Genomic DNA, 24,801 nt, shown 5'->3' with positions numbered 1-24,801 from the left:
TCCTTGAGTTTGGAAACTCTATTGAGAACTCTCTTTGCTAGGCTATCAAATTCTTTTTTTAGCAGGAAGTTTTTGTGTTCTTTGTCTAAATTTTCATGTATATTTAAAACATTATTGAGGGAACTAGTATTTGTTTAATAGAGTTAACCATATTTGTAGCATCATCCAGTGCTTTCATTCTTTCACTTTCGAGGGCATTTTTACGCTGGTACCTCTTTGTGAAGAAAGCAGTGTTATGACAACATCAGCCTGTCTTTTTTTGGCAAGAGTCATAAAACCTCTCTTGGAGCCAGCCATTAATTGGACAGCATCAGTACAAATGCCAGCATAGTTTCTCCAAGGTAGACTTTGGTTTCCGTATAAGAAGATCAAAACTTTAAATATGTTATGTCCTTTGCTTATTTAGGGCAGCAGAAAAGTCCTCTGGAATTTCACTGTTATTTAGCAAGTTGGCATGATATTGGTGAAATCTGTTGACTTGTTCGCTTGAATAGGGAAGCTGTTATTATTCAGCCCATTATACAGACCTCTTCAACATCATGTAACATGTCATGAATGCATTCACTTTTTATATTGTTTTACAATGGAACCTTTTTAATTTCTCAGACTTCATCTTATCCTAGCATTTTACTTACTGTAATTTTACATGTGGTCATTATTAAGTTCTTATTTGCTGTGTGACTTTTACTTTTCTAGATAATAAATTTTGCTCTGAAATATCTTGTTTCCTGAGCTTTTTCAGTGATTGTGACTATGTAATTTTAACAAATGCTTCACTGCTTTGAGAATCTAAAAGCTGTTTGAAGTAATCAGCACATTTATTTGTTATATGGTTATGATTTGTAGTAAAGTACTTTTCCCGTTTTGCTGGAGCTATCACTGCATTTGTAGGTTATGACATATGGCATAAAATTAATAGTACAACTTGGGTTATCAACCGGTGTAAAACCCACTGATAAGTAGCTTTCAGTGTGAAACTGGACTTTTTCTGGTATACTAGTGGGACCAGGCACTTTAGTTGTGCTGTTTTTAGGGAGGACTGCTTCCATTATTACCATATTCTTATAGAGGTTAGGCTTTGACCCTTTGGGCCCATTTGTGTGGCTGGCTTTGTGCATAACTGATTGCTGAATTAAAGACTAAAGTTTTTACAAGTGTTGTTATTTTCTCCAAGAAAATTGTGTTACTGTCGGTTTATTTGCCCAGTCTTACTACTACTAAATAACTCAAACAGTGGATCTTTGATATACCTCCTTTTTGCTTCAGTTTTTTTTTCTTTTTTTCTCATTTGTTGTAGTGTTCTGTTTGGGTTGTAAATAAGAACTACTCCTCACAATTCCAGTAATTAATGCTAGGGCATTTGAGTGTTCAATAAAATTTTAAAAAGTAGCCCAAAGATTAGAGATTTATGTTTGTGTATACTACACAAAGTTTATATTGTCATCTGTGGCATAGGCAATATTTATAAAAAATAAGTTAATATGTGTTTAACTTCTGGATGAAAAAGGACTTTAAATGTGAAACATATAATCAGGAGTCATTAAATAAAAATATTAAAAGATTTGTTACATTCAAATGAGACAAAAGTCTGTGTGGTAAAAATACAAGTAGCACAATTTATTACCAACATTATTACATGTATGGCAAAATGTGAAAATTTTCATATATAAGAGCTATTGCAAATCAGTAGTATTTGGGTAAAAGATAAGCAAAGGTCATGGACAAGGAATTAGCAAAAGAAGGAATGCAGTGACCAATAAAAATGAAAACGAAAAACATGAAAAAGTTACTAATCTTCTAATAAAATCAAATGGTATGTGACATACCGGCTTTTCTGAAGAATCTTTTCAATGTGTTTGATGTTCTGGATCTGAAGTATATTTTATAGTTTAGTCCTTCCAGGAGAACTTTCTACAATGGCAGAAATATTCTGTTATTGGCACTGTCCATTATGGAACTACTACCGACATGTGGCTCTTGAGTACTTGAAATATGGCTCGTGCAACTGAGAAGCTGGATTTTAATTTAATTTTAATTAATTTAAATTTATCATAGCTAGTGGCTTTTCATATTGGACAGTGAAAATTATTACCCTAATCTATAAGTTTCATCAGTGAAATGTCACTAGGGCACATTGATGTCAGAAATACTCTATTCCCAGATACCAAGATGTATTTTCTGAGGATTAGTGCTGCAGCTGCAGCTTTTTTATCCTTTGGATAGCTGTGGTTCTGAAATGATTTTTCCTGAAAGCCAAAAATGTGATCAAACCAATTATGCCTTTTATGTGCTCTTTATGGCACAGATAGCTACGTAAATGATTTAGTTGAACATTTTAGGCTACAAAAGCCCTGTACTACTTTCAGCAGTGAATCTTTTGTTACTTTTTGCTTGTTATTTTTGCCCTTGATCTTATGCAAGTACTACAGATGTCGCCAGGAAGTAGACCAGTTGCATAAGTACTATAGAAACTTTTCAGGTCAGACTTTGCTGAAGAACAAAGAGGAAGCTACCATTTACTGGTGCTTGGTGTCAGCCATTGTGCTGAGCGCTTTCTCCTGTGGATTATCTCAGTTATTTTGACACCTTTTGTTATATTATCATGGAGAGTTTACTTCCCTATTGCTAGAGTGTGTGTCTCCTTTATTGTCTTTTAATTTCTGCTTTTGTGTTCTTTCTTTACTGGTTTACCTGTTGATCTTGATTTTCTTTTCCTCAGTAGCTCTTTCTTTTTGGTATTTTTTTGAGTGTACCCAATTTTATACCATCATTTGCCTTTAGAGCCACTATGGTATCTTGACAGTACATCTTTCTGTCTGTAGACTATTGTCTTTTTTAGGTAGGGTCTTAGGGGGCACATATTGAGCTCTTTGGGCCATCACCCAGAGTTCTTAATTTGCTATCAGAGACACTTAGTTTAAAAAAATCCAGACACTTTTAAGGTGAGTTGTTCTGCACTGAAGCAAATGTATTGTTTGCTTCCAAAATTCAAATTTCTGTCTTTTTTTATAATCATTATCTTGGTAAGTCTATAAATAATATCCCAGTTTTATCCTGTGTCAAGTATCTGCCTCCTAAAGAGAATAACTTTTTAAAAATAGAAAACACATAGGCAGAAGTTTTAGCTCTGTGCCAGAGAATGTATTACTAACAAGTTTTATTTTATTTAGTGCCAGAAGTTTGGCGAGTATCACAAAGATGATCCAAGTTCCTTCAGATTTTCAGAAACTTTCTCCCTTTATCCACAGGTGAGTCGACAGGAGATCTGTGTTCTTAGTGTTGATAGTAGCGTTGGGTCTCACTTTTCCTGTTGCCTTTATTACTCATCTTACAGGATTATTCTTTTGGTTAGGTTTTAAGTTTTGAGATAGCTAAGAAAATAGTATTATGGTTGAATAGTTAGTGAAAAGTAAGTAGTATTTTTCTGATAACCTTGCATATAGCATTTATTTGTGGTGAGTAGAAATTTACACCAGAACCTTATCGGGGAGCACAATTTGGTATGAAGCAGATTAGCTTCCCATGTGATAAAAGGGATCTAACTAATTGCAGTACTGCCGAAAGGAAATAATTTTAACAATCTGCTAGTCTTATGGTATCATTGCCTGAGGACAACTTTATGGAGACATCCCAGATAAATAGAAGAGAACCTTTATCTTACAGAACCTTTCTACTTGGATAGTGGAGTCTATCTGTCTGTTGCTTTGGTAGATATTCTCAAAAATATAGGTTTATATGATGAGTAATAGAGATAATATTTATTCAGCTGAGTATATACGAAGTGCAAGTAATTTAGGAGAATAAAGATGGTTGACATGGATTCTCTTTTCAAGGAGCTTTCATTTTGAAGGATGATATCTGAAATATATGTAAACAATGCAGAAAAGAAAGTGAGATGCAACACTACAAGAGAGACACAATATTTAAAGGAAACTTTAAAGAATCCTTCCAAATAGATTATTTGGTATATCTTTCTGGAAGAAGTGGTATTTTATTTTACCTTAACCTGGAAGGATGATTAATATTGAGATACGGAAATTCAAATTTTTGCTCCTCACAAAAACTTTGTTTAAATCTTCGACCTTCTTTTCAGAGATACTCTTATTTTTTGAAAATAAACTTTATTGATCTGTAACCTAGAAACTCCATGTTTATAGGAGGAGACTTCCCCAGGTCTCTGGTTGAGATTTTGGAGAATTAGAATAAGGCAGAGTCTACTTGTCTTAATGGAGAAGGGAATGGCTACCCACTCCAGTATTCTTGCCTGGAGAATTCCATGGACAGAGGAGCCTGGCAGGCTATATATAGTCCATGGGGTCGAAAAGAGTCAGGTACAACTAAGTGACTGTCACTCACTCACTTGTCTTAAGGGAGGCAACCCTTTGTGTTTTGAGAATTCTCGGACCTCACTTCATATCGGAAAATAGTAAGGGAATTGAGGTCATTAGTCTGAGTTATTGTTGTTTAGTTACTAAGTCGTGTCCAGCTCTTTTGTGACCCTATGGATTGTAGCTCGCCAGATTCCTCTGTCCTTGGAATTCTCCAGGCAAGAATACTGGAGTGGATTGCTATTTCTTTCTGCAGGGGATCTTCCATCCCAGGGATTGAAACTGTGTCTGCTGCATTGACAGGCGGATTCTTTACCACTGAGGCACCAGGGAAGCCCTCAGTCTGAATATTTGACTTAGATCCAAACAAGGGGTTTTTGTCTTGTTTTTCTTTTGAGTCATCTCTTTTACTTTTTAGTTGTTGTTGAGTTGCATTTTTAAGTAACCGATAAATATCATGGGTAAGATTCTGAGAAATACAATTTAGAATGTTCTTATTGTAAGTTGTTTTTTTGTATTAATGGTTGTAATCAAATGTGTTCATAGTAATAAACTTCTCTTGCTGTATTAAAATCAGTAAAAGCTATCTTGCATGTTTTATCTTGTAGTTTATGTTTCATTTAAGAAGATCTCCTTTCTTGCAAGTTTTTAACAATAGTCCTGATGAGAGTTCATATTATCGTCACCACTTTATGCGTCAAGACTTGACCCAGTCTCTCATCATGATTCAGCCTATTCTGTATGCTTATTCTTTTAGTGGACCACCAGAGGTAAGAGGGGTAGAAAAAGAAATTGGTTTTGTTACTGTGCTTTGTGCTATTAAAGTAAAACAACTAGGTTTTTCTTGAAATATAGTTATTAAATGTGAGAATTTAATTCAAGCATGAATATCTTGTTATTCATATATACTCTTAATATTTATGAGTGTTTACTATATGCTAGATAAAATACTAGGCTATATTAGGAAATTATTAAAAAATAAACAGCTATAAGAGACTTTTTATTTATTTAAAAAATTTTTAACAGACTTTTAAAAAGATCATTTTGTCTAGTCATTTGGTTGATAAAAATCCTACAGGGCTCATGACTGGTCTTAATGCCTTTACCAGTGTCTGCAGGTGATGTTGATTCTAGAAACTATATTCCAGAGTTTACTGCCTGACAATTAGGGCATTCTGTCTAAACAAAGCCTCTTGTTTAATACAGTCCCATTATCCTATAGTCTTTTGGAACATAAGATACAGTTGATTATAAAGATATATGCTCAGAAAAATGATAAAGCTATCCATTTTGCCTTCTTAGCAAACTGTCCCAATTATTTTAACCTATTTTCAAATAGATAGCTTTTCTGTTTCATGATTAAAGCAACTTGTTTACTTAAAAGTATGTAATGACTATATTTGAAAATAATAACTTTAGGAAGGGTCAGTATAAAGAGAATGTAATATCTATTGATTAATGGTCTCTAATGCTGCCTTTATTCACTTTTGTAAAAAAATGGTGGTTAAAAAGTTATATTTTGTTGCTATTTTTTAAAGTAATTTGTCATTGTTTTTACTTTTCTAGAAAATACATTTTTAATTGGTCTAGCTATATATTTGGTCTCACAGTTGTTTGAATGAGGAAAGTAAGTTTTAGAAATACCTTTTTTTTTAAATTATTTTTTTTCATTTATTTTTATTAGTTGGAGGCTAATTACTTTACAATATTGTAGTGGTTTTTGCCATACATTGACATGAATCAGCCATGGATTTACATGTGTTCCCCATCCCGATCCCCCGCCCCCCCACCTCCCTCTCCATCCCATCCCTCTGGGTCTTCCCAGTGCACCAGCCCTGAGCACTTGTCTCTTGCATCCAACCTGGGCTGGTGATCTGTTTCACCCTTGATAGTCTACTTGTTTCAATGCTGTTCTCTCAGAATATCTCACCCTGGCCTTCTCCCAGAGTCCCAAAGTCTGTTCTGTACATCTGTGTCTCTTTTTCTGTTTTGTATATTGGGTTATTGGTACCATCTTTTTAAATTCCATATATATGCATTAGTATACTGTATTGGTCTTTATCTTTCTGGCTTACTTCACTCTGTATAATGGGCTCCAGTTTCATCCATCTCATTAGAACTGATTCAAATGTATTCTTTTTAATGGCTGAGTAATATTCCACTGTGTATATGTACCGCAGCTTCCTTATCCATTCGTCTGCTGATGGGCATCTAGGTTGCTTCCATGTCCTGGCTGTTATAAACAGTGCTGAAATGAACACTGGGGTGCATGTGTCTCTTTCAGATCTGGTTTCCTTGGTGTGTATGCCCAGAAGTGGGATTGCTGGGTCATATGGCAGTTCTGTTTCCAGTTTTTTAAGGAATCTCCACACTGTTCTCCATAGCGACTGTACTAGTTTGCATTCCCACCAACAGTTTAAGAGGGTTCCCTCTTCTCCACACCCTCTCCAGCATGTATTGCTTGTAGACTTTTGGATGGCAGCCATCCTGACTGGCGTGTAATGGTACCTCATTGTGGTTTTGATTTGCATTTCTCTGATAATGAGTGATGTTGAGCATCTTTTCATGTGTTTGTTAGCCATCTGTATGTCTTCTTTGGAGAAATGTCTGTTTAGTTCTTTGGCCCATTTTTTGATTGGGTCATTTATTTTTCTGGAATTGAGCTGCAGGAGTTGCTTGTATATTTTTGAGATTAATCCTTTGTCTGTTGCTTCGTTTGTTATTATTTTCTCCCAGTCTGAGGGCTGTCTTTTCACCTTGCTTATAGTTTCCTTTGTTGTGCAAAAGCTTTTAAGTTTCATTAGGTCCCATTTGTTTATTTTTGCTTTTATTTCCAATATTCTGGGAGGTGGGTCATAGAGGATCCTCCTGTGATTTATGTCGGAGAGTGTTTTGCCTATGTTCTCCTCTAGGAGTTTTATAGTTTCTGGTCTTACATTTAGATCTTTAATCCATTTTGAGTTTATTTTTGTGTATGGTGTTAGAAGGTGTTCTAGTTTCATTCTTTTACAAGTGGTTGACCAGTTTTCCCAGCACCACTTGTTAAAGAGGTTGTTTTTTTTCCATTGTATATCCTTGCCTCCTTTGTCGAAGATAAGGTGTCCATAGGTACGTGAATTTATCTCTGGGCTTTCTATTCTGTTCCATTGATCTATATTTCTGTCTTTGTGCCAGTACCATACTGTCTTAGTAATATATGTAAGTTGTAAACATCTGGAAAATGTCAAAAAGTGTTTAGAAGAAAAATGGAATCCCACTGCCTGCTCCTGTCAGATTTCAAACTCTCCATTTAAACCATGAATCCCATTCATTTCTTAAGGCTTTGCATTTGAATTTATCCTTTCTCTTCTGCACTGTCACTTCTCTCATCATGATCATTCTCATTAACATAGAAACCTTGGTGTCACTCCTGTTAAACAAAAGCCCTTGGACTTCACTTTGTCTCTAATTGCTGCCTCATTGCTCTGGCCCCAGTCACAGCTAAATGCAGAGAGTTATTTGTTGTGTATGTGTTCCCACGTTACATTCTCTTCTCAACCTAGATTAGTCAGACTCTTGTCCCTGAGATTATTCTGAAACAATTCTTATCAAGGCCACCAAGCCCTCATCTTGCTGGAACTCACAGCAGCGTTTACCTAGTGAGGATTCGGCTTGAAAATCTTTTGCTCTAGGCTTCTCCAACGCCTACAGCACCTACTGGTTTTCCTCCTCCTCATTGCCTGTTCCTTCTCAGACTCCCCCTGCTGAACTCTAAATGTTGGTGTGATCCGGGCTAAATCTCTGGCTTCTCTAGATTCCTTTGAAGTGGTGCAGTCTAATCACATAGCTCTAATTGCCATCTTCATGCATGTGATACCCCAGTTTATGTCAGTTCAGGCTGTTTCCTTCTATTTCATATTCAGAACTATGTTTCCATCTCCAAATTTTCCCTGTCCCAAGCCTTTCCCCTCTCACTCAGTGGTGCCGCACACCATCAGACTTAGGAGTCATCTCTGATTTCCTATGACTGGACTCTAGTTTCAGTTGTTATTTCAGTTTAGCGATTCCTCAGAAAATGAAATTGAAACATCCTTTAAGAATTCATAATAGTAAGAGGTTTTAAGTAGTAAGATAATGCATTTTAAAAATTTAAAAGATCCTCAAAAGATCAATTTTTATTTTTAATTAATTTTATTTATTTATTTATTTAATTAATTAATTTTATTTATAATTAATTTTTCCTTCTTCCTCTTTCATTATTATCCTCACATCAGCCGGTTCTTCTTGATAGCAGCAGCATTCTTGCAGATCGTATTCTCCTCATGGATACGTTTTTCCAGATTTTGATATATCATGGTGAGGTAAGATTCTCTTGTGTTTTAAGCTGTGCGCATAGTTTCAGTAAAGTCTTTTAATTCGTATTGCTAGAAGCTTCCCTCCCTTTACTATATGACTAGTGTCTCTATGGTAAGCTTTATTTCCATTTTTATTAAGTTACATGTAAAATGTGATTCTTCCTTTTGTGAATTTTTAGACTTAATTTGCAGTTGACCTGTCTGTGGTTATTTTGTCTGTTTGCACATAATTGGAGAAATGAATTTTATACAAAGCATAGCTGTGAAAGTTGGGTTTTACCTGAAGACACTGAGAAGGGAAGAGTCAGTAGGTGGGCTTTCCTTTTTCTTTTCTTTTTTTTTTTTTTTTTAAATTTTATTTTATTAGTTGGAGGCCAATTACTTCACAACATTTCAGTGGGTTTTGTCATACATTGACATGAATCAGCCATAGAGTTACATACTATTTCATGTGACCATTTAAAAAGTGTTCTGGGACTTCCCTGGTAGTCCAGTAGTTAAGACTCTATGCTCCCAATGCAGGGGGCCTAGGTTTTCTCCCTGGTCAGGGAGCTAGAGCCTGCATGGTGCACCTAAAACCCAACACAGACCCCCTCCCCACCCCCCAAATATTCCACATGAAGTATTTAAAGTAAAAAGAAATATTTCAGTTGATCTTAAAGATTCATTTAAAGCACAAGGTGATTAAAATTTATAACTTAATTGGATTGGTAAATGATTGAAAAGAGCAGACTATTTGAGTAGCAATTGAGTTTAATCTAGGTTATTTAGCATAACTCTATTCATTCCTGTTTTTATTCATTCAGGCAGTATTTAAGTGCTTCCTCTGTGTAAGAAAGCACTGAAACCTAGGTGCTTTGAGAGATACAGATCTTCTTTTTCATAAACTTATACTCAAGCTTATAGTCCAGTAGTCAGGTAACTTGTGCAGATATATTTTTCCAGTGTTATAACTGTAAATGGTTTTAGATTTGCACTGTAATAGGAAAGGGGCTTCCCAGGTGGTGCTAGTGGTCAAGAACCCATCTACCAGTGCAGGAGACATAAGAGACATAACCCAGGGTTTGAATCCTGGGTTAGGAAGATGCCCTGGAGGAAGGCAAAGCAATCCACTCCAGTATTCTTGCCTGGAGAATCCCATGGACAGAGGAGCCTGGCGGGCTGCAGTCCATAAGGTTGCTAAGAGTCAGATGCCACTGAAGTGACTAGGCACGCATGCACTCAGGGAAGATCTTATTCAAAATATCACTTTAAATATATGGGACTTTTAAAGACCTATTGATGATTATTTTTAATTGATACCAGTTACTAGAGCTATTTAATTTTTAAAAATAATGCCTCTGATACTAGCTCTGTGACAGAGCTAGGTTTTTGATTATTTCTTTTGTCTTTCAGTAGTTTTATTTCTTCAAATAGCTCATTAACATGCATAAATGAGAAATCAGAAATTCAGATGACTGTTCCTTTGTTAAATATAGAGATATAAAGATATGCATTGATTGATTCAAGTAATTTAGAAATCAAGCCAGGTTAAATCTTTGGATGATTTAATTAAATGGTGTTTTGGAGTCATTTACCTTAATAAAAGTTGATTAATAAGATCATTATTTTTGCCTTAAAAATATTGATTCAGATGCTCTTTTATAGGTATATTAGCTTTAGAATATTATTGCTATTATTATTAAAGTTTTTACTTTTATGTATCTTGTGAGAATGTAACTCCATTGGTAAAGATTCATAATAAGAGGTAATTAATTTTGAAGTCTCTAGGAAATCTTCTCTACCAGAAATCCCCTGTACTTATCACAAGCTTAGGTAGATACCTTTTTGTTGTTGTTCAGTCACTTAGTCATGTCCGACTCTTTGCGACCCCATGACCTATAGCCCACCAGGCTCCTCTGTTCTTGGAATTCTCCAGGCGACAATTCTAGAGTGAGTTGCTGTTTCCTTCTTCATGGGATCTTCCCGACCCAGGGACTGAACCCTTGTCTCCTGCATTGATTTGTGGATTCTTTACCACTGAGCCACCTGGGAAGCCCAGCGATACCTTTTAACTAACTTTAATATGACAAATGTAGTGTTTTAAAATTTTTCTTCATTGTTATTTCTTTTTACTTTTAAAGAAAAAATATCCTAATTTTGCATCTGTTTACTCAAGAATACTGAAATTAGTATTGTAACTTAAAAATAAATGGGATAATATTCTATGATTTTCTTACTTTCTGATGACTGTTTCATTTGAAAAAAAAATTTTTGGTTAGGCAAGAAAAGAAGTAATAATTCCTTTAATCGTTTTAAAATTAGACCATAGCTCAGTGGCGCAAGTCAGGATACCAGGACATGCCAGAATATGAAAATTTCCGCCACCTTCTGCAAGCCCCAGTGGATGATGCCCAGGAAATCCTTCACTCCAGGTTTCCAATGCCGAGATACATTGACACTGAACATGGGGGCAGTCAGGTAATACTCTTCATTTGTTTGCATGTGTGTTGCTGATTTCGCAATGAGTTGTTCCTATTTGCCTTCTGACGTTAGTTTGCGTAGACTGCTTCACCAGGCAAATGAAAAGGAAAGAGATGGGCAGATGGTTTCCAGAGGAAGGTGTGCTTTCTTCTTGCCTTAGTTTTGAGAGTACAGCAGTAAGATCATTGACTAGCTGACTACAGGTGGTGGTTTCTCCCATCTTCTTCCTCCAGCTCAGCTCTAGTAAAGAGCCAGGGTGGTGTTTTGGTGATATGCCAGTTTTAGTTGAGCAAGTAGATATGAACAACTTAGAAAGTGATTTAGTGTACTTTTCTCAGATCTCTTTGTCTACTGACCAAGTCTATGAATACGAAGTTTGTGGTAACATAATTTTTGTTTTCCTCATTCTGTCATTTCACTTTTCTAGAAAATGTCATGTAATAGGAAAGCATTATGGCATTATAAAAAGGTGTGTAATTTTTAGAGCTATGAGGGTTAAATAAGGTACATATTCATATAGCCCTTTTTGGCCTTACAGAAGACTCAATTAGGACCCCATACCATACACTCATTTTTTTTTTCTGTTTTTTAAAAAAAAGTTTTTTTTTATTTATTATTTTTGGCCACACTGGGTCTTTGTTGCTGCACAGGCTTTTCTCTAGTTGTCGTGAGCAGGTCCCGCTCTGTCGTTCTGGTGCACAGGCTTCTCGTTGCGGGGCTTCTCTTGTTGTGGAGCATGGGCTCTAGGGTGTGCAGGCTGTAGTAGCTGGGGCACATGGGTTTAGTAGTTGTAGCTCCCAGGTCTTAGAGCACAGGCTCCACAGTTGTAGCACACAGGCGTAGCTGCTCCGTGGCATGTGGGATCTCCCAGACTGGGGATTGAATCCGTGTCTCCTGCACTGGCAGGTAGATTCTTTACCATTGAGCCGCTAGGAAAACCCCAACTCTTGAATCACTTTTACTGCTGCCTTTTAGTTCTTATTAGAGGTATATAAATTAATTATAGGTTATTGTAAGTTTTTTTCACTTGTTCCTAGAAAGTACAGACCTTGCTTTGTTTATTGATATATCCCAAGTGCCTAGCACAGTATTACAAAGTAGGTAGTAGATACCAGTAACTATTATTCAGAAATGATAACAATTATTATTAGGGTTTTACTATATTTATAATAGAAGCTACTATACCCTATTGAGGATTTGCAAAGCTGATAACACTTTACATAACTTCTCTCATTTGATTCTCTAGGAGTCCTATTATTGTTTCCATTTTATGGATAATAAAACTGAGACTTAGGTTACTTGTGGCCAAAGAAAACTGTAAATGGAGAAATTGGGATTTGAATCCAGGTGTTCTTTAGAAGTAGAAAAAGATTTTGTATGGTACTAAATTTCAAATGATAGGACTGTCTTGTTCTTTGAATGTGAAATAAATAATTTATGAATTGTTCTCTCATTGATGTCTCACCACATGTAGTGCTATATTCCTTTTTAATTTTAGTTATTATTTCATGGTGATAAGACATAGTGGGTAGATGGACAAAGTGTTGGGCAAGTGCTCTCATGGAATAGCCTACAGTTTGAAAAAGTTTGAGAGTCATTGTTTAAAGTGAAAGAACATGTAGAGACTTTGAGCCTTTGGAGACTTTGCACCTTTGTTGATGTTTCAGACCAGGTGTTTGGCAAATGTCACACTAACTTTGTCATAATTCTTGCACACATACTCTTTATATGCTGAGTTTTGAATTCTACAGTTTGTATTTGTTACTGTAAATGTTATTACGTATGTGTGATTTGGAGAGGTTACACTTATTTGTAACATATAGTGGCCTACATATTTCAAGATTTATCTCATTTTTTTAAAGTTTCATTTTAATAAAATTAATTTTATGAAAATATATTACATAGAATTGATTTTATATGGCATAATGTATTTGTTTAGCCTATATTGACCAAATCGTATATTTGACGGATAATATTATTTCTTCTTTGCTTTTAAGGCTCGTTTCCTGCTTTCAAAAGTTAACCCCTCACAGACTCATAATAATATGTATGCCTGGGGACAGGTAAGTGTAAATAACAGGTCGTAGAAATTATTTCTTTGTGTTTTTTATAGTTCGTTATTTTAGTGAAAGCTACATTTTTTGCCTTTGTTTTTGGCAATGGTTTCTGTTGGAAAAGTAATTAAAAAAAAAAAGAGGTAAAAATAGAATTAGCATTTGGTGGCACCACAGAAAATACAAAAGTGATTATATCAGATATATAGAACCCTTTCATATTTCAAGCTTAACATGTTTCCCTTGAGACAAAAAACAATAAAGTGTATAATAAATGAACTAGAAGGTGATGATTCAGACTTAATGCCAGGCTGTGAACCACAAAAGGCCACAGTATGCTCAGAGTGATCAGGGATTGTGGTTGAACAAGAGAGGCTGGAGGCCTGGGCATCATTATTAATATATTTTAATTTGGTAGAGATTCTACCTCTTGATACACTATTATCACCACTTATCAAGTGTCCAATCTGCAGGACTCTATATTGGTTTCTTCAGGATCCCAGTTCTCATCCCTGCCTTTGAAGAGCTTGTAGTCTAGTATTAGAAATAAAACACATACCTAAGTCGTTAAAAATAAAGGTAGATTGAGTTGTGTGCTTTTAGGAAAATTTAAAGTGTTACGGGGGGATAGAGGAGAAGGAGGGGAAAGGGTCACATGATGGCAGAAGAAGAGATATTTCCTTTAGAGTGCTTAGTATTACAATAAGTAGAAATTGTGTGAGGAATGGAATTCTACGTAGGCGACAGTGTGGACTAAGATAAAGAGTATATGTCAGGATGAATAGTAGAACAATAAACTGGAAATGGAGTTGTGCAGTCAGTTATGGAGGCTCTTGAATACCAGGCTGAGGACTGAGGAGCTGAGTTTGTATTTGCTAAGTTATGGAATGTCATTGAAGGTTTTTGGCCAGAGGGCCAGTTTCGACTCTTGGATAATATAGTTGAATCTTAAGATTAATTGGAAGCAGTCTGTAAGTTGGAACTATTTCTGCTGAAGTAATCCAAGTGAGAGAGAAAGAAGATGAGAAGGTGAAAAGGAATAGATTTGAGTTATATTTCAAGAGGAGACTCAGTGAGATTTGATTAGCAGTTGCAGGAAAGTAAAACTTACTCCGGGGCCAGCCAGCTGTATGCAAAATCTGAATTCTGATTGGATTCTGGATTAGAGCAAACAGCTTATAAAGAACATAATTGGGATGATTTGTGAAATATATAGACTGTATGTCAGATACTAGTATAGTAATACATTTCTTAAGAGTAATAATGGTGTTGTGGTTATATGGGTGATTGTTCTTGATCTTGGGAGATATATCCTAAAGTGTTCAGGGATAAAATGTTGTGATGTCTTCAACTTGCAAAAATGATTCAACAAGAAGAAAAAGAAAAGGAATAGTAGATACAGACATAAAATGTGGCAAAATGTTCATCATTGACTTTAAGTTGAGCACTATGTTGGTATTCATTGTACTTTTTTCTAAGGTTTGAATTTTTGAAAAGTATTTGAGGGAGAACAAGGTAGTAAGGAGTTTTGAGCCTGGGTAACTGAGGAGAGCAGGTGCCAGTGAGAAGGAGAGTGAAAAGAAAACGTTGTAGACCTTGAGTTTGAGATACCATCTAGATGCCCAAATGAGTAGGCTGTTGAAAATTTGGGTTTGGTGGTCAGGGCAAGGATTAGACAAGTGGTACTTAAAGCCATCACAGTGGATGGTTGTCCTAGGAGAGACTACAGAGGCAAAGGCAGGATGAGACAGAACCTTGAGGAAGTACAGGTGGTAGGAGTATTTTATATGTAATCAGAGAAGTGGAAGGAAAATGGGAGGAGCGCCATGTCTTAAGTGGTGAGGGAGAACTTTACAGAAGGGAGTGACAAACTCCGAGATGCTGCAGGTACTTGATTTGAGGACTAGGCGGTTACTTGTGCCCTTGCTGAGCAGTTTTAATGTAGTCATTGTGTAGAGGATAGATTGTTAAGGAATTAGTGAGTGGTGAAGAAGTGGAGGTCATTAAGTATAAATGATTCTTTTGCAAATTTAGCCTGAATGAATAGTAGAAGGATGATTGTTATTAGAGTAAGGGCACAAAACTCATTTGTAGACTAAGTGTAAGGATCTAATGTTGGGGAGACACAGAAGAATGGTGTATGGATGTTTAAGATCCTCAGAAGGAGACAGTGTGATCACATTATGTGGAGTTTAAACACTGGTACGGAGGCAGGACATTTCTTTCTGCAAAAGCAAAGAGTGAGAAAAAGGGTGAAGACAGGAAGATTTTGAGGCGCAGAGAAAAACTCATTGGAGAAGCCTGTTTCTTTTCAGTAATTATTTGCTGGAGTGAGAAATGCTGGGTTTAAGGACTAGATAACAGAACAGGTTAAAAACAGCTATAAGGAATATAAGAAAACAATAGAGGATGAATAAAAGACTTACAGCAGTGATGAGGGTCCATTTTGTTTACTAACAATTTCTTGAGCATGATTACATAATGTTCTTTAGCCAAGCTGTGTAGTTAGGCATTGCATCAAAGATGAAAGAGCTGGGGCTAATTTAGGACTAGAGGTAAGAAAGATGGACATAGCAAAGAGAGTAGAATATTTGAGAGCATTGTTAAACAACTGACTATGGGGCCCAGGCTGGTTAGAAGAGTAATAAAGCAATAATTGGAATTCATCCCCTTTTTTTTGAATCGAGTGAGTGAGTGAGTGAAAGTCGCTCAGTCATGTCCGACTCTTTGTGACCCCATGGACCACATAGTCCATGGAATTCTCCAGGCCAGAATACTGGAGTGGGTAGCCTTTCCCTTCTCCAGGGGATCTTCCCAACTCAGGGATTGAAGCCAGGTCTCCCGCATTGCTGGCGGATTTTTTACCAACTGAGCTATGAGGAAAGCCCTTTGAATATAGAGATGCCTCAAAAGTTTGCCTTGAATTCTCTACATTTTAGAGAATTTTCTCTGGGTGATTGCATCCATTCCTGTGGCTTCAACTTTCATTTGAGTCTAACTTGTAAGTCTCCATCTTCGCTTTGGCTTCACAGTGACCTCCAGACTGGAGTTTCTACAACCGCCAGGTGTGGAGCACTTGAGTTTCCTGTAGACATTTCATATGCAGCATGCACCAAGTTGAGCTCTTTCATACCATCTTGCCTACCATCTTGCACTTACTGACTTGCAGGTTTTTTACAGAGGAGCACACTGTTCTCTCAATTGCCAGGGCTTGGAACTTTAGTTTTCTCCCTTCTGCCCCTAATTATTGACTTATTTTCCCTGGCCATTCCCTCCTTTCCCTGTCACTAATCAAGGTCAGGCCCTTGTTACTGTCCACATACTGTGGACAGGCCCAGTACTGTCCACATACTGTTGGAATTACCTGCTGGCGCTGCTTCAGCCGTTTCCTCCCATCTTGGCACTGGTTAGAGTGGTCTCCCTAAAACAGTTCTAAGTCAAAGCACTGTCTGGAAATCTTTAATAACCCCCTGTTGAGTTACAGAAAACTCTCTATTGCTATTGAGGGTCCTTTGTGGTGTGTTTCAACTTTGCCCACTTTTAGCTACTATTCAGTTTTTTTAATCAAACTAGTCTTCTTACTGCACTCTGAGTGTACTGAGCATGTAATTTGCCCCTGTCACTGCTTGTCACACGTCGTAGCCATCCTTCAAGGCTCAGTTTTAAAAGTTTACTAGCTCCATGAAACTTTTTCTATGATTGTATGACTGGATATTGTGGAATATCCCTAACCCTTCATTCCCCTTCTCTTTCCCCATCCATTTCTGATGCCACTTATTTTTCCTGTTAGAATATAAATTACTTGAGGGTAATAACTGTGTCACTTTCATTTTTGACTTTCCACAGTACCTTAAACATTAGCACATATTGACTATAATACATCTGGACAGGAGAATAGAGATTAAAGTAAGGAAGTCTGTGGAGATGCTTTAGGAGTTAAGAAGCTTTTGTGATATAGGTAGGTAAATTGAGTCCATGGTCTAAAAGTCCTGAAAAGTGAGGAGGTTTTTTTTTATAGCAAGGAAAGGAACTTACTCCTGGAAATTGTTCAAAGAGTACATAGCACATGTGAGAAAAATCTGTCTCCACCTAATACTTGTACGTATAGATTTTCAGTATCATCCCTCACCGTCTTCCACTTGGCGGGAGGGAACAAAAAGCCAAGTATAATACTGTGAGGTGGAACTTTGGACTACAGACTGTCCATGAGTTAGCCTTCTTTTATACTTTAGGCAGTTGAGTATTGGTTTTGGTTCTGGATCCCACAAGTTAAGAGTAACTTCACAAGAAAAGAAAATCACAAGAATATAGAAAATATAGCACCAATAAAGAGAGTTAATGAAAATAGTAAATAATCAGGATGAAGGGGAAATTAAAGGATACTTTAAAACAGTATTCTTCAGGGGTCATTTATCAATTGCCCGTAGGGACTAGGTGAACAGATGAGTGAAACTGGCTGCATATAAGAGACCCTGTCAGGCCCAGTGTCAGAAAGCAGTATCTGAGGGCAGGGGGCTATGGCAGACTAGGGTTTATGGGGAGGGTCCACAGATCTTTTTCTAAAGGGAGTAGTTGTTCCTCCCCTCCAGATGACTGTTGGTGTTCATGTAACTCAATTAACAAAGTGTTGTGAGCTCACGTTATGAAGTCCAAATAAAACATATCTCCTTGTGGCTGAATTCCTGCATTAAGAAAGCATGATTTAGTTCTTTGAAATAATGACTTGTTCTTTGTTTTGGGGGATTTAAATTACAACGTGGAGATGTAGATGGAAGGCTTATAAAGAACCTGTTGAGCTGGCTTAAATGTTAGAGCTCTTGTTTATGCCTCTAATGTTCCTATTTCCAGGCAGTAATAATTAAGTTCCAGTTTAATTATTATAGGTTATATTATTATAACCTATAATATTATATTATATAACCTATATTGTGTATAACCTATAGGTTATATTATTATAACCTATGGGCGAATTGAGGTGGAAAACCATCATGGATGTGTTTTTAAAGAGAAAAAGGGTACAGTTGAAAAATTGAGATCAATCAACTGGAAATTTTTGATAAGATTGAGTTGAGCATTAGTATGTATCATTTCAAATAAGATCACAGTATATAAATTAGAAAACCCGTATATATTTTGTCTGGTCTAGGAGAAATAGATCTGGGACTGGGTGAATTGAGGTGGAAAGGCATCAATCCATGTGTCATTCTGTGCTGGTAGTTGAAAATTCTGCAAGTTACTAAACTTCCCTATGCCTTCTTTTCCTTATCGTAGAGTTTAATGACACATACTTGATATGCCCAGTAATACTCAGTAAATATTAGTTATTAGTTTTCCTTGTTATCACTGGAGAAAACAGTCTCTCTCTAAAGATATTTAAGATAGGAAAGAAAACCTATAATAATATAACCTATGATAATTAAACTGAAACTTAATTATTACTGCCTGGAAATAGGAACATTAGAGGCATAAATAAGAGCCCTAACATTTTAAGCCAGACCCTGATGGAGGGAGATCATTTCATTGGGTGAATATGATGGAGAAGGAAATCCCAGACCAAGGAACAAACATGCATATTGTTTATCTTATTCACTCATTCATTTATCCATCCACCCATCCATCTATTCAATTTTGAAAGCCATCATCTATAGCCAGTTGGGGAAGAATGCTGTTACCTTAAAGAAAGCCATCATCTTTGGAGAAACTTAAATATGCTTAGTTGTTATTAAACGAGTTCTTTTTATTCATTTGATAAAACCTTGTTTAAATATTTGCAATCATTCGGTTAAATTATATCCTTACACTATATGGTGGTTTTAATTACGTTATCAGGTCTGTCTCTCCTTAGGTTATTTTATAAAGTTTTTTCCTCAAAGAGGCAGTTAAAAGCAGTTTGGATTTCTTCTCATTATTACATTTTAGAAAATATAATAATCTTTTCCAGAAATGCATCTGGTTTAGGAAAATTTAGAAATTAGTCACAGTTATACCTTTGGGGGAAGCTGGCATTTGATCCTGTCTTTTATGAATAGACTTCTTATGAAAACAAAACAAACAACTCCTTTTAGGTTGGTTCCTAACTATTTGAAAGATCTTTCAGTCTGTGTTGAATTAGTTCATGTGTCTAAAAACAATGAAATTTTGGTCTGATGTATTTATATCAGTGTTTCTCAGTCTTTATATTTTGTTAAATTTGAAAGCATCCCTTTTTTGTAATGCTGTTTGAAATATCAAAATTAAATAAATGTGATAATTAGAAGTAAGAAAGAAACCAAGAGCCTAAGGTTTTTCTTGACAATGACTTTTATAAGAGAAATTATGTTAATTTTTATATAGATAATAATAAACTGAATCTACACTGTTTTAGTCATTATACTAAGATTTTCTTAAACTCTTATTTATGAAAACACTCTTGTGAGGTGAGTACTGTTAATCTTATTCAGAAGAGGAAATTGACACTTAAGTAGATTAACTAACTTTCCCCAAATCACATAAACTGTGACAAGGGTTTGGATTTGATCCTAGGACATTATAACTCCAGAATATGAATTTTTAACCATTAAGCTAAATTGATGGTTGAAATTTAGGGAGTTAACATGATAGCCAAGCATTTTGCTAAAAATGATGAAATCTAATACCTTAGTTTTCTTTTTGTCAGAAGTCAAGAATCCAGTGTAAGGATTATCCATGGATGACCTGAAGGGGGCACCGCTGCAACACTGCTTCTGCGGTGACGCTGGAGGCCTCTGATGCTGTACTGCTTCATGTACTAAATGATAGAAAACTTGGCCCTTTCTGCCCGATCCTGGGTGTATGTTAAAGAGAAAAAGGGTACAGTTGAAAAATTGAAATCAGTCAACTGGAAATTTTTGATAAGATTGAGTTGAGCATTTAGTATTTATCATTTCAAATAAGGTCACAGTATATAAATTAGAAAACCCATATATATTTTGTCTTTACTAGGAGAAGTAGATTTGGGATTGGGTGAATTGAAGTGGAAAATGTGTAGAGTGAAAAAAAAATCAGGTATAATTACAGGAAGAAGAAAAGGGAGCTATTGGCTTATTACTAGTTTAAGTCACATTTTTGATACCTTACTTGCTGTGTTAACTAGGAATGTAGAATAAGAAGTATTTCAGCCTATAAAAGAATTGATTTTCTAAAATAGATAATAATGTTTAGGCCAGCTGTGTGTGTCAGGTATTGTTCTATTTGCTTTATACACTTTAACTCATTTAATCAATATAACAACCATGTGCAGTAGGTTCTGTTCTTACCTGTATTTTACAAACAAGGAAACTAAGACTCAGAGAGGTTAAGTCACTTCTTCAAAGTCATATAGGCAGTAAGCAGCGGAGCCAGGATTTGAGCTCAGTCTGTCTGGCTCCAGTCTCTAAGCTCTTAATTCCAGTGTTGTTGTCTCCCTTCGTTATGTAGTTTTTCAAGTTCTTATGAATTCACATATGAAAACACATAGTAAAATTGATTTTCCTTTATTCAGGAGAGGTCATGGCATGTCTGTGGCTATACCAGATAAGAACCACAAGAGCTGTAAATTCTTATCTCATGTTTGCCACTAATTTGCTGATATCCTCTGAAAATTACTTAATTTCCTTATTTTAGACTTTTATATATACCTATAAATAAATTGGATATCAGGTGAAGAATTTAAAAATCCAGATAATAAAATACTCCAGGAAACTTTCTTGCTACAATAAAATTTCATTATTAGTGGATTAGATTACTAAGATCATTTCATCAACACAGTTTTTATTAAAATAGAAGTCAGGAATTTTCCGTAACTCTTGTTAGTTACATAGAACCCACAAGAATCAATGAAAATGACTTGAATGAAAATATATGTGTGTTTTACTTAAAACATGATATAAATTCTCTTCCATCCAACTGGCAGTTCTGCTAAAATATGTGTAATTGAAATTTTATTTTAGTAAACAGGCAGCAATGAGGGAGGCTTAACTTCTTAGTAGAGATAAAAGCACCAGTGCATTCAAGACACATTAACACGTTACTACTTTAAAGACTAAATTGGATATGGAGCTGTTCTAATGCCAGCTGATGAATTGCAGTACAAATCTGACTCTGACCTCTTGGGGTTAGTGCAGACCCCAAAAGTTAAAGGACATGGTCTACCCAAGACCTACCCTACTTCAGATGCCAGCCAAAAGTCGAATCCCAGGTTCCCCACATTTCCGACCAGCTGGCTCAAATCTGTGTGTGGGGGTGGTGAGGAAGGGAGAGTGGTCGGATGGGAGATGGGTGGGCGGGGTGGATAAGAGGTTCCCACGACCCCCATCAGGTTTGGAAATTCCCTGCAACAACTCACAGAACTCGGAAAAGCACTGTATTTATGATGACAGTTTTATTATAAAACTGATAATAATTCCTTTTCCCATGGAATTGGGGTTTGTCACCCTCCCAGCTGATGTATCGATGTATTTATTCCTCAAATAGGAATCTCCACTTGGCTTTGGTATCCAGTGGGTTTTTTTTTTGCTTTTGCCTTTGTATAATTGATTGATTGAAAAATCTAGCTGCACCCCCCCTCCTGCCCGCCCCCCCGCCCCCATCCCTTCCTCCCTGGAGGTCAGGCTGTCTTAAAGCCCAGCCATCTAATTACATGGTTGATCTTTCTGGTGACTGGTCCCTATCCTGAGTCATCTCATCTCACAGCATAAACTCTAGTGTGATCTGAAGGGCTCATGAATAACAGATGCTACTGTCAGGTAATTCCAAGGATGTAGTCTCCCTCTCAGGAATCTGGGACAAAGACCAGTCAGATTTTTTATTATACAAGAACATAGACATTATTCTGCTTAAAATGATTTCCTTGTCTATTTTTTTCTTTTACACATTTGCTTATACATTTTAAGGTATCATCCTGTGTTTTTAATTATAGAAACTATCTTCCTTTTCTTCTAGGAGTCTGGAGCACCGATTCTCACAGATGATGTTAGCTTGCAAGTGTTTATGGATCACTTGAAAAAACTTGCTGTGTCGAGTGCTGCTTGATGTGCTGAACTTATTAAGATTGAGAAGATGAAATAGTATTTGTTTCTTTTTTTCTCTTCTTTTCAGTTAATCTGTGGAAATCAACAGAGATCTCTGTAGACTCTTTTTGTATTAGTATGGTTTGAGACAGCATTTGGGAAAATGTTCATGTTTGTAGATTAAGCTAGAATATAAGAGCAATACGAACAAATTTGTTTTCCTTGCCACAGTATTATAACTGGTTTTAGAAATTTGAGATCTTTATAACTTAATTATGTTAAAAAGTAAAAATAGTCTGCCTTGCACTACAGGGATATAACTCATTTGTATGTTTGCAGACAAATTCAAAGTGGCACTGAATGTTCCTGACTCTTTGAAAACTTGTTTCTTAATTTTAACCAGAAAGTAAACAAAATCATCAACAGTAATGATAAATGTGAACATTTTTGCCTATTCATTGAATATTTTTCAATGATATTCAGCACTTATGTATACACTTCTGTACTTACTCTGTTAAGGCAGATTTATTTTTATGATGACTTGTTTAGGAATTATTTGACTTTATATATGGTAATTTTCATGAAGATAATTTAATGTTTTTGGTCATTTGAAAAAAATAGTTTAGAGATGAAAGTTTTTTTGGGTGACAATTCCATAATTGATAACATGTGAAATTTCCCACAAAGGACCCAACTATGTGATTAAACATATTTTTTTTAATAAAGGGAAATAGAAAAGAAATAGTTTCATCACAGTACGTTTTAGAAAGGCTTTGCAGTAAAAAGACTACTGCAACTTCTAAACCAAATTTAATATTCATTGCATGCTTTTGTTTTTCTGAGGTAAGTTTTGTATTATATCCTTCAGTATTTTAAACTCTTGGGAGTTTAAACACTACTTTGTTTTTGCTTCCATTTTGTGAACTGTATTAAGTTGTAGTTCTTATTGAAACAGTATTATCTAATATTTTATTGGATTTTATCATGTGATGATGCTCAGTTCTCTTTTGATTTATTCATTAGTATCATTCACTTTACCTTTTAAAGTTTACTTGTAGCAGATGTTTACATTGCTAAAGCCAGATATGTTTGACGATGAAATTTACATCAAGTACTGCAATAAAAGGTGGTGCTACTATATGGGCTTAGAAGGACTGTGCGGCGATTATATTTGCATGAACACAATCATTTGATGGTAAAACAGATACTTTAAATGAATTGTTTATATGTTTTATTTGATTAGAGTAAATAAATTGCTCTGTTCCATTTTATTTGAACTATGATAGGTCTAAATACCAATAAAATATACATTTTCTCTGTTTTCCCGCTTCTTTTGAAATCTAGTAAGCCTGAAAAGCCTAGTATAAAATTAGAGCATTTATAAAACCTGCTATTGATGGATTAAAAAGTCACTTATTAAAAAAAATAACAGCTTTATTGAGTTTTAATTCACCCACACAATTCACTAGTTTTTAAATATTCATGGAGTTTTGTAGCTATAACCATAATCAATTTTAGAGCATTTTCATCCCCCAAGTAGTTATTTGTTTTTGCTGTCAGGCCCTGAGAAGAGTCCCTGTGATGATGATACATGTTTAGTTGGTCTGGCCCCTTTAACTCGGGTCCTTCAAGAATGCATTGTTATTTCTTCTCTTGAGTGCTGAGTTGGTATTTACCCCTAAACTGTCCTCATTACAGCTGAGAGAACTAAAGTGTTAATACCTCTATATTTAAGGGGTAAGGATGAACAAATATATCATCATATCCTTTTAACTTACCATTTGAAAGAAATCACCTGGATTATTTTTTAGCTATTACTAAATTGCTAGCTATTTAAATAGACTTGAAGGAAGAAATGTTAACCCTTTCTATGAATTTAGAGTGGGTAGTGAATATTTGCTAAACCATGAGCAGCACTGAGAAGCTTTGGTGTGTCCAGAACTCTTTGGGAATTCATTCTTGAACCTACTTACCCTTGGTGGCCTTATCTCTAAAAATGAATTTAGATCTCATGTATGCACAGTTATAGTTTGTTGTAACAGAATAAATTTATTCTTTTATTGGCTGATTGCAAAGCGATCTGATATTTTCTCTGTCCACTTCTTCACTTGATAAACTTCCGTCTCATATTTCCTAGCCCAGACTGCATGTAAGGAATGTGCTTGTTGTCCAGACCAGACCAGAAACCAAGGAATCATTTTCAACTCTTCCTCTCCTCAACATCTTTAGTAACCAGATTGTACCAATTCCAGCTCTTTAGTATCTCCCTAATCTGTTTTTTTTTTTTTTAAGTTTAAGTGAAATCGCTCAGTCATGTCCAACTCTTTGCAACCCCATGGACTGTAGCCTACCAGGCTCCTCCGTCCATGGAATTTTCCAGGCAAGAGTACTGTAGTGGGTTGCCGTTTTCTTCTCCAGAGGATCTTCCCAACCCAGGGATCAAACCCGGGTCTCCCACATTGCGGGCAGGCGCTTTACCCTCCGAGCCACCAGGGCAGCCACTGTTCACTGTTCTCCATTTTACTGCTCTTCTGCCTTCGTCATGTCTAACCTGGTTTGGTGAAATGGTTTTCTAACCAGTCTGCTTTCCCCAGTCTCTTTTTCTCCCTCTCTTCAG

At 36.0% G+C, this 24,801-nt stretch overlaps 1 protein-coding gene across 3 annotated transcripts in view; it reads left to right on the top strand.

The window, feature by feature from the left end:
• SEC23A (SEC23 homolog A, COPII coat complex component) overlaps positions 1-23,505 on the top strand; it is a 58,045-nt gene extending 34,540 nt beyond the window's left edge. For all 3 annotated transcript variants that reach the window (XM_065905990.1, XM_065905991.1, XM_065905992.1), the window contains 6 exons: positions 3,171-3,248; positions 4,937-5,098; positions 8,582-8,668; positions 10,967-11,122; positions 13,123-13,188; positions 22,117-23,505. In XM_065905990.1, the coding sequence (XP_065762062.1) occupies positions 3,171-3,248; positions 4,937-5,098; positions 8,582-8,668; positions 10,967-11,122; positions 13,123-13,188; positions 22,117-22,206 (639 nt within the window). In that variant the 3' untranslated portion in view covers positions 22,207-23,505. The remainder of the gene's footprint in view (positions 1-3,170; positions 3,249-4,936; positions 5,099-8,581; positions 8,669-10,966; positions 11,123-13,122; positions 13,189-22,116) is intronic.
• Positions 23,506-24,801: the final 1,296 nt, after the last annotated feature.

The sequence above is a fragment of the Muntiacus reevesi genome, chromosome 15 (assembly GCF_963930625.1).
Source record: "Muntiacus reevesi chromosome 15, mMunRee1.1, whole genome shotgun sequence".
Taxonomy (NCBI): domain Eukaryota; kingdom Metazoa; phylum Chordata; class Mammalia; order Artiodactyla; family Cervidae; genus Muntiacus; species Muntiacus reevesi.
Note: the sequence above shows the minus strand (reverse complement) of the source record. Positions and strands in the feature narration are given on the sequence as shown.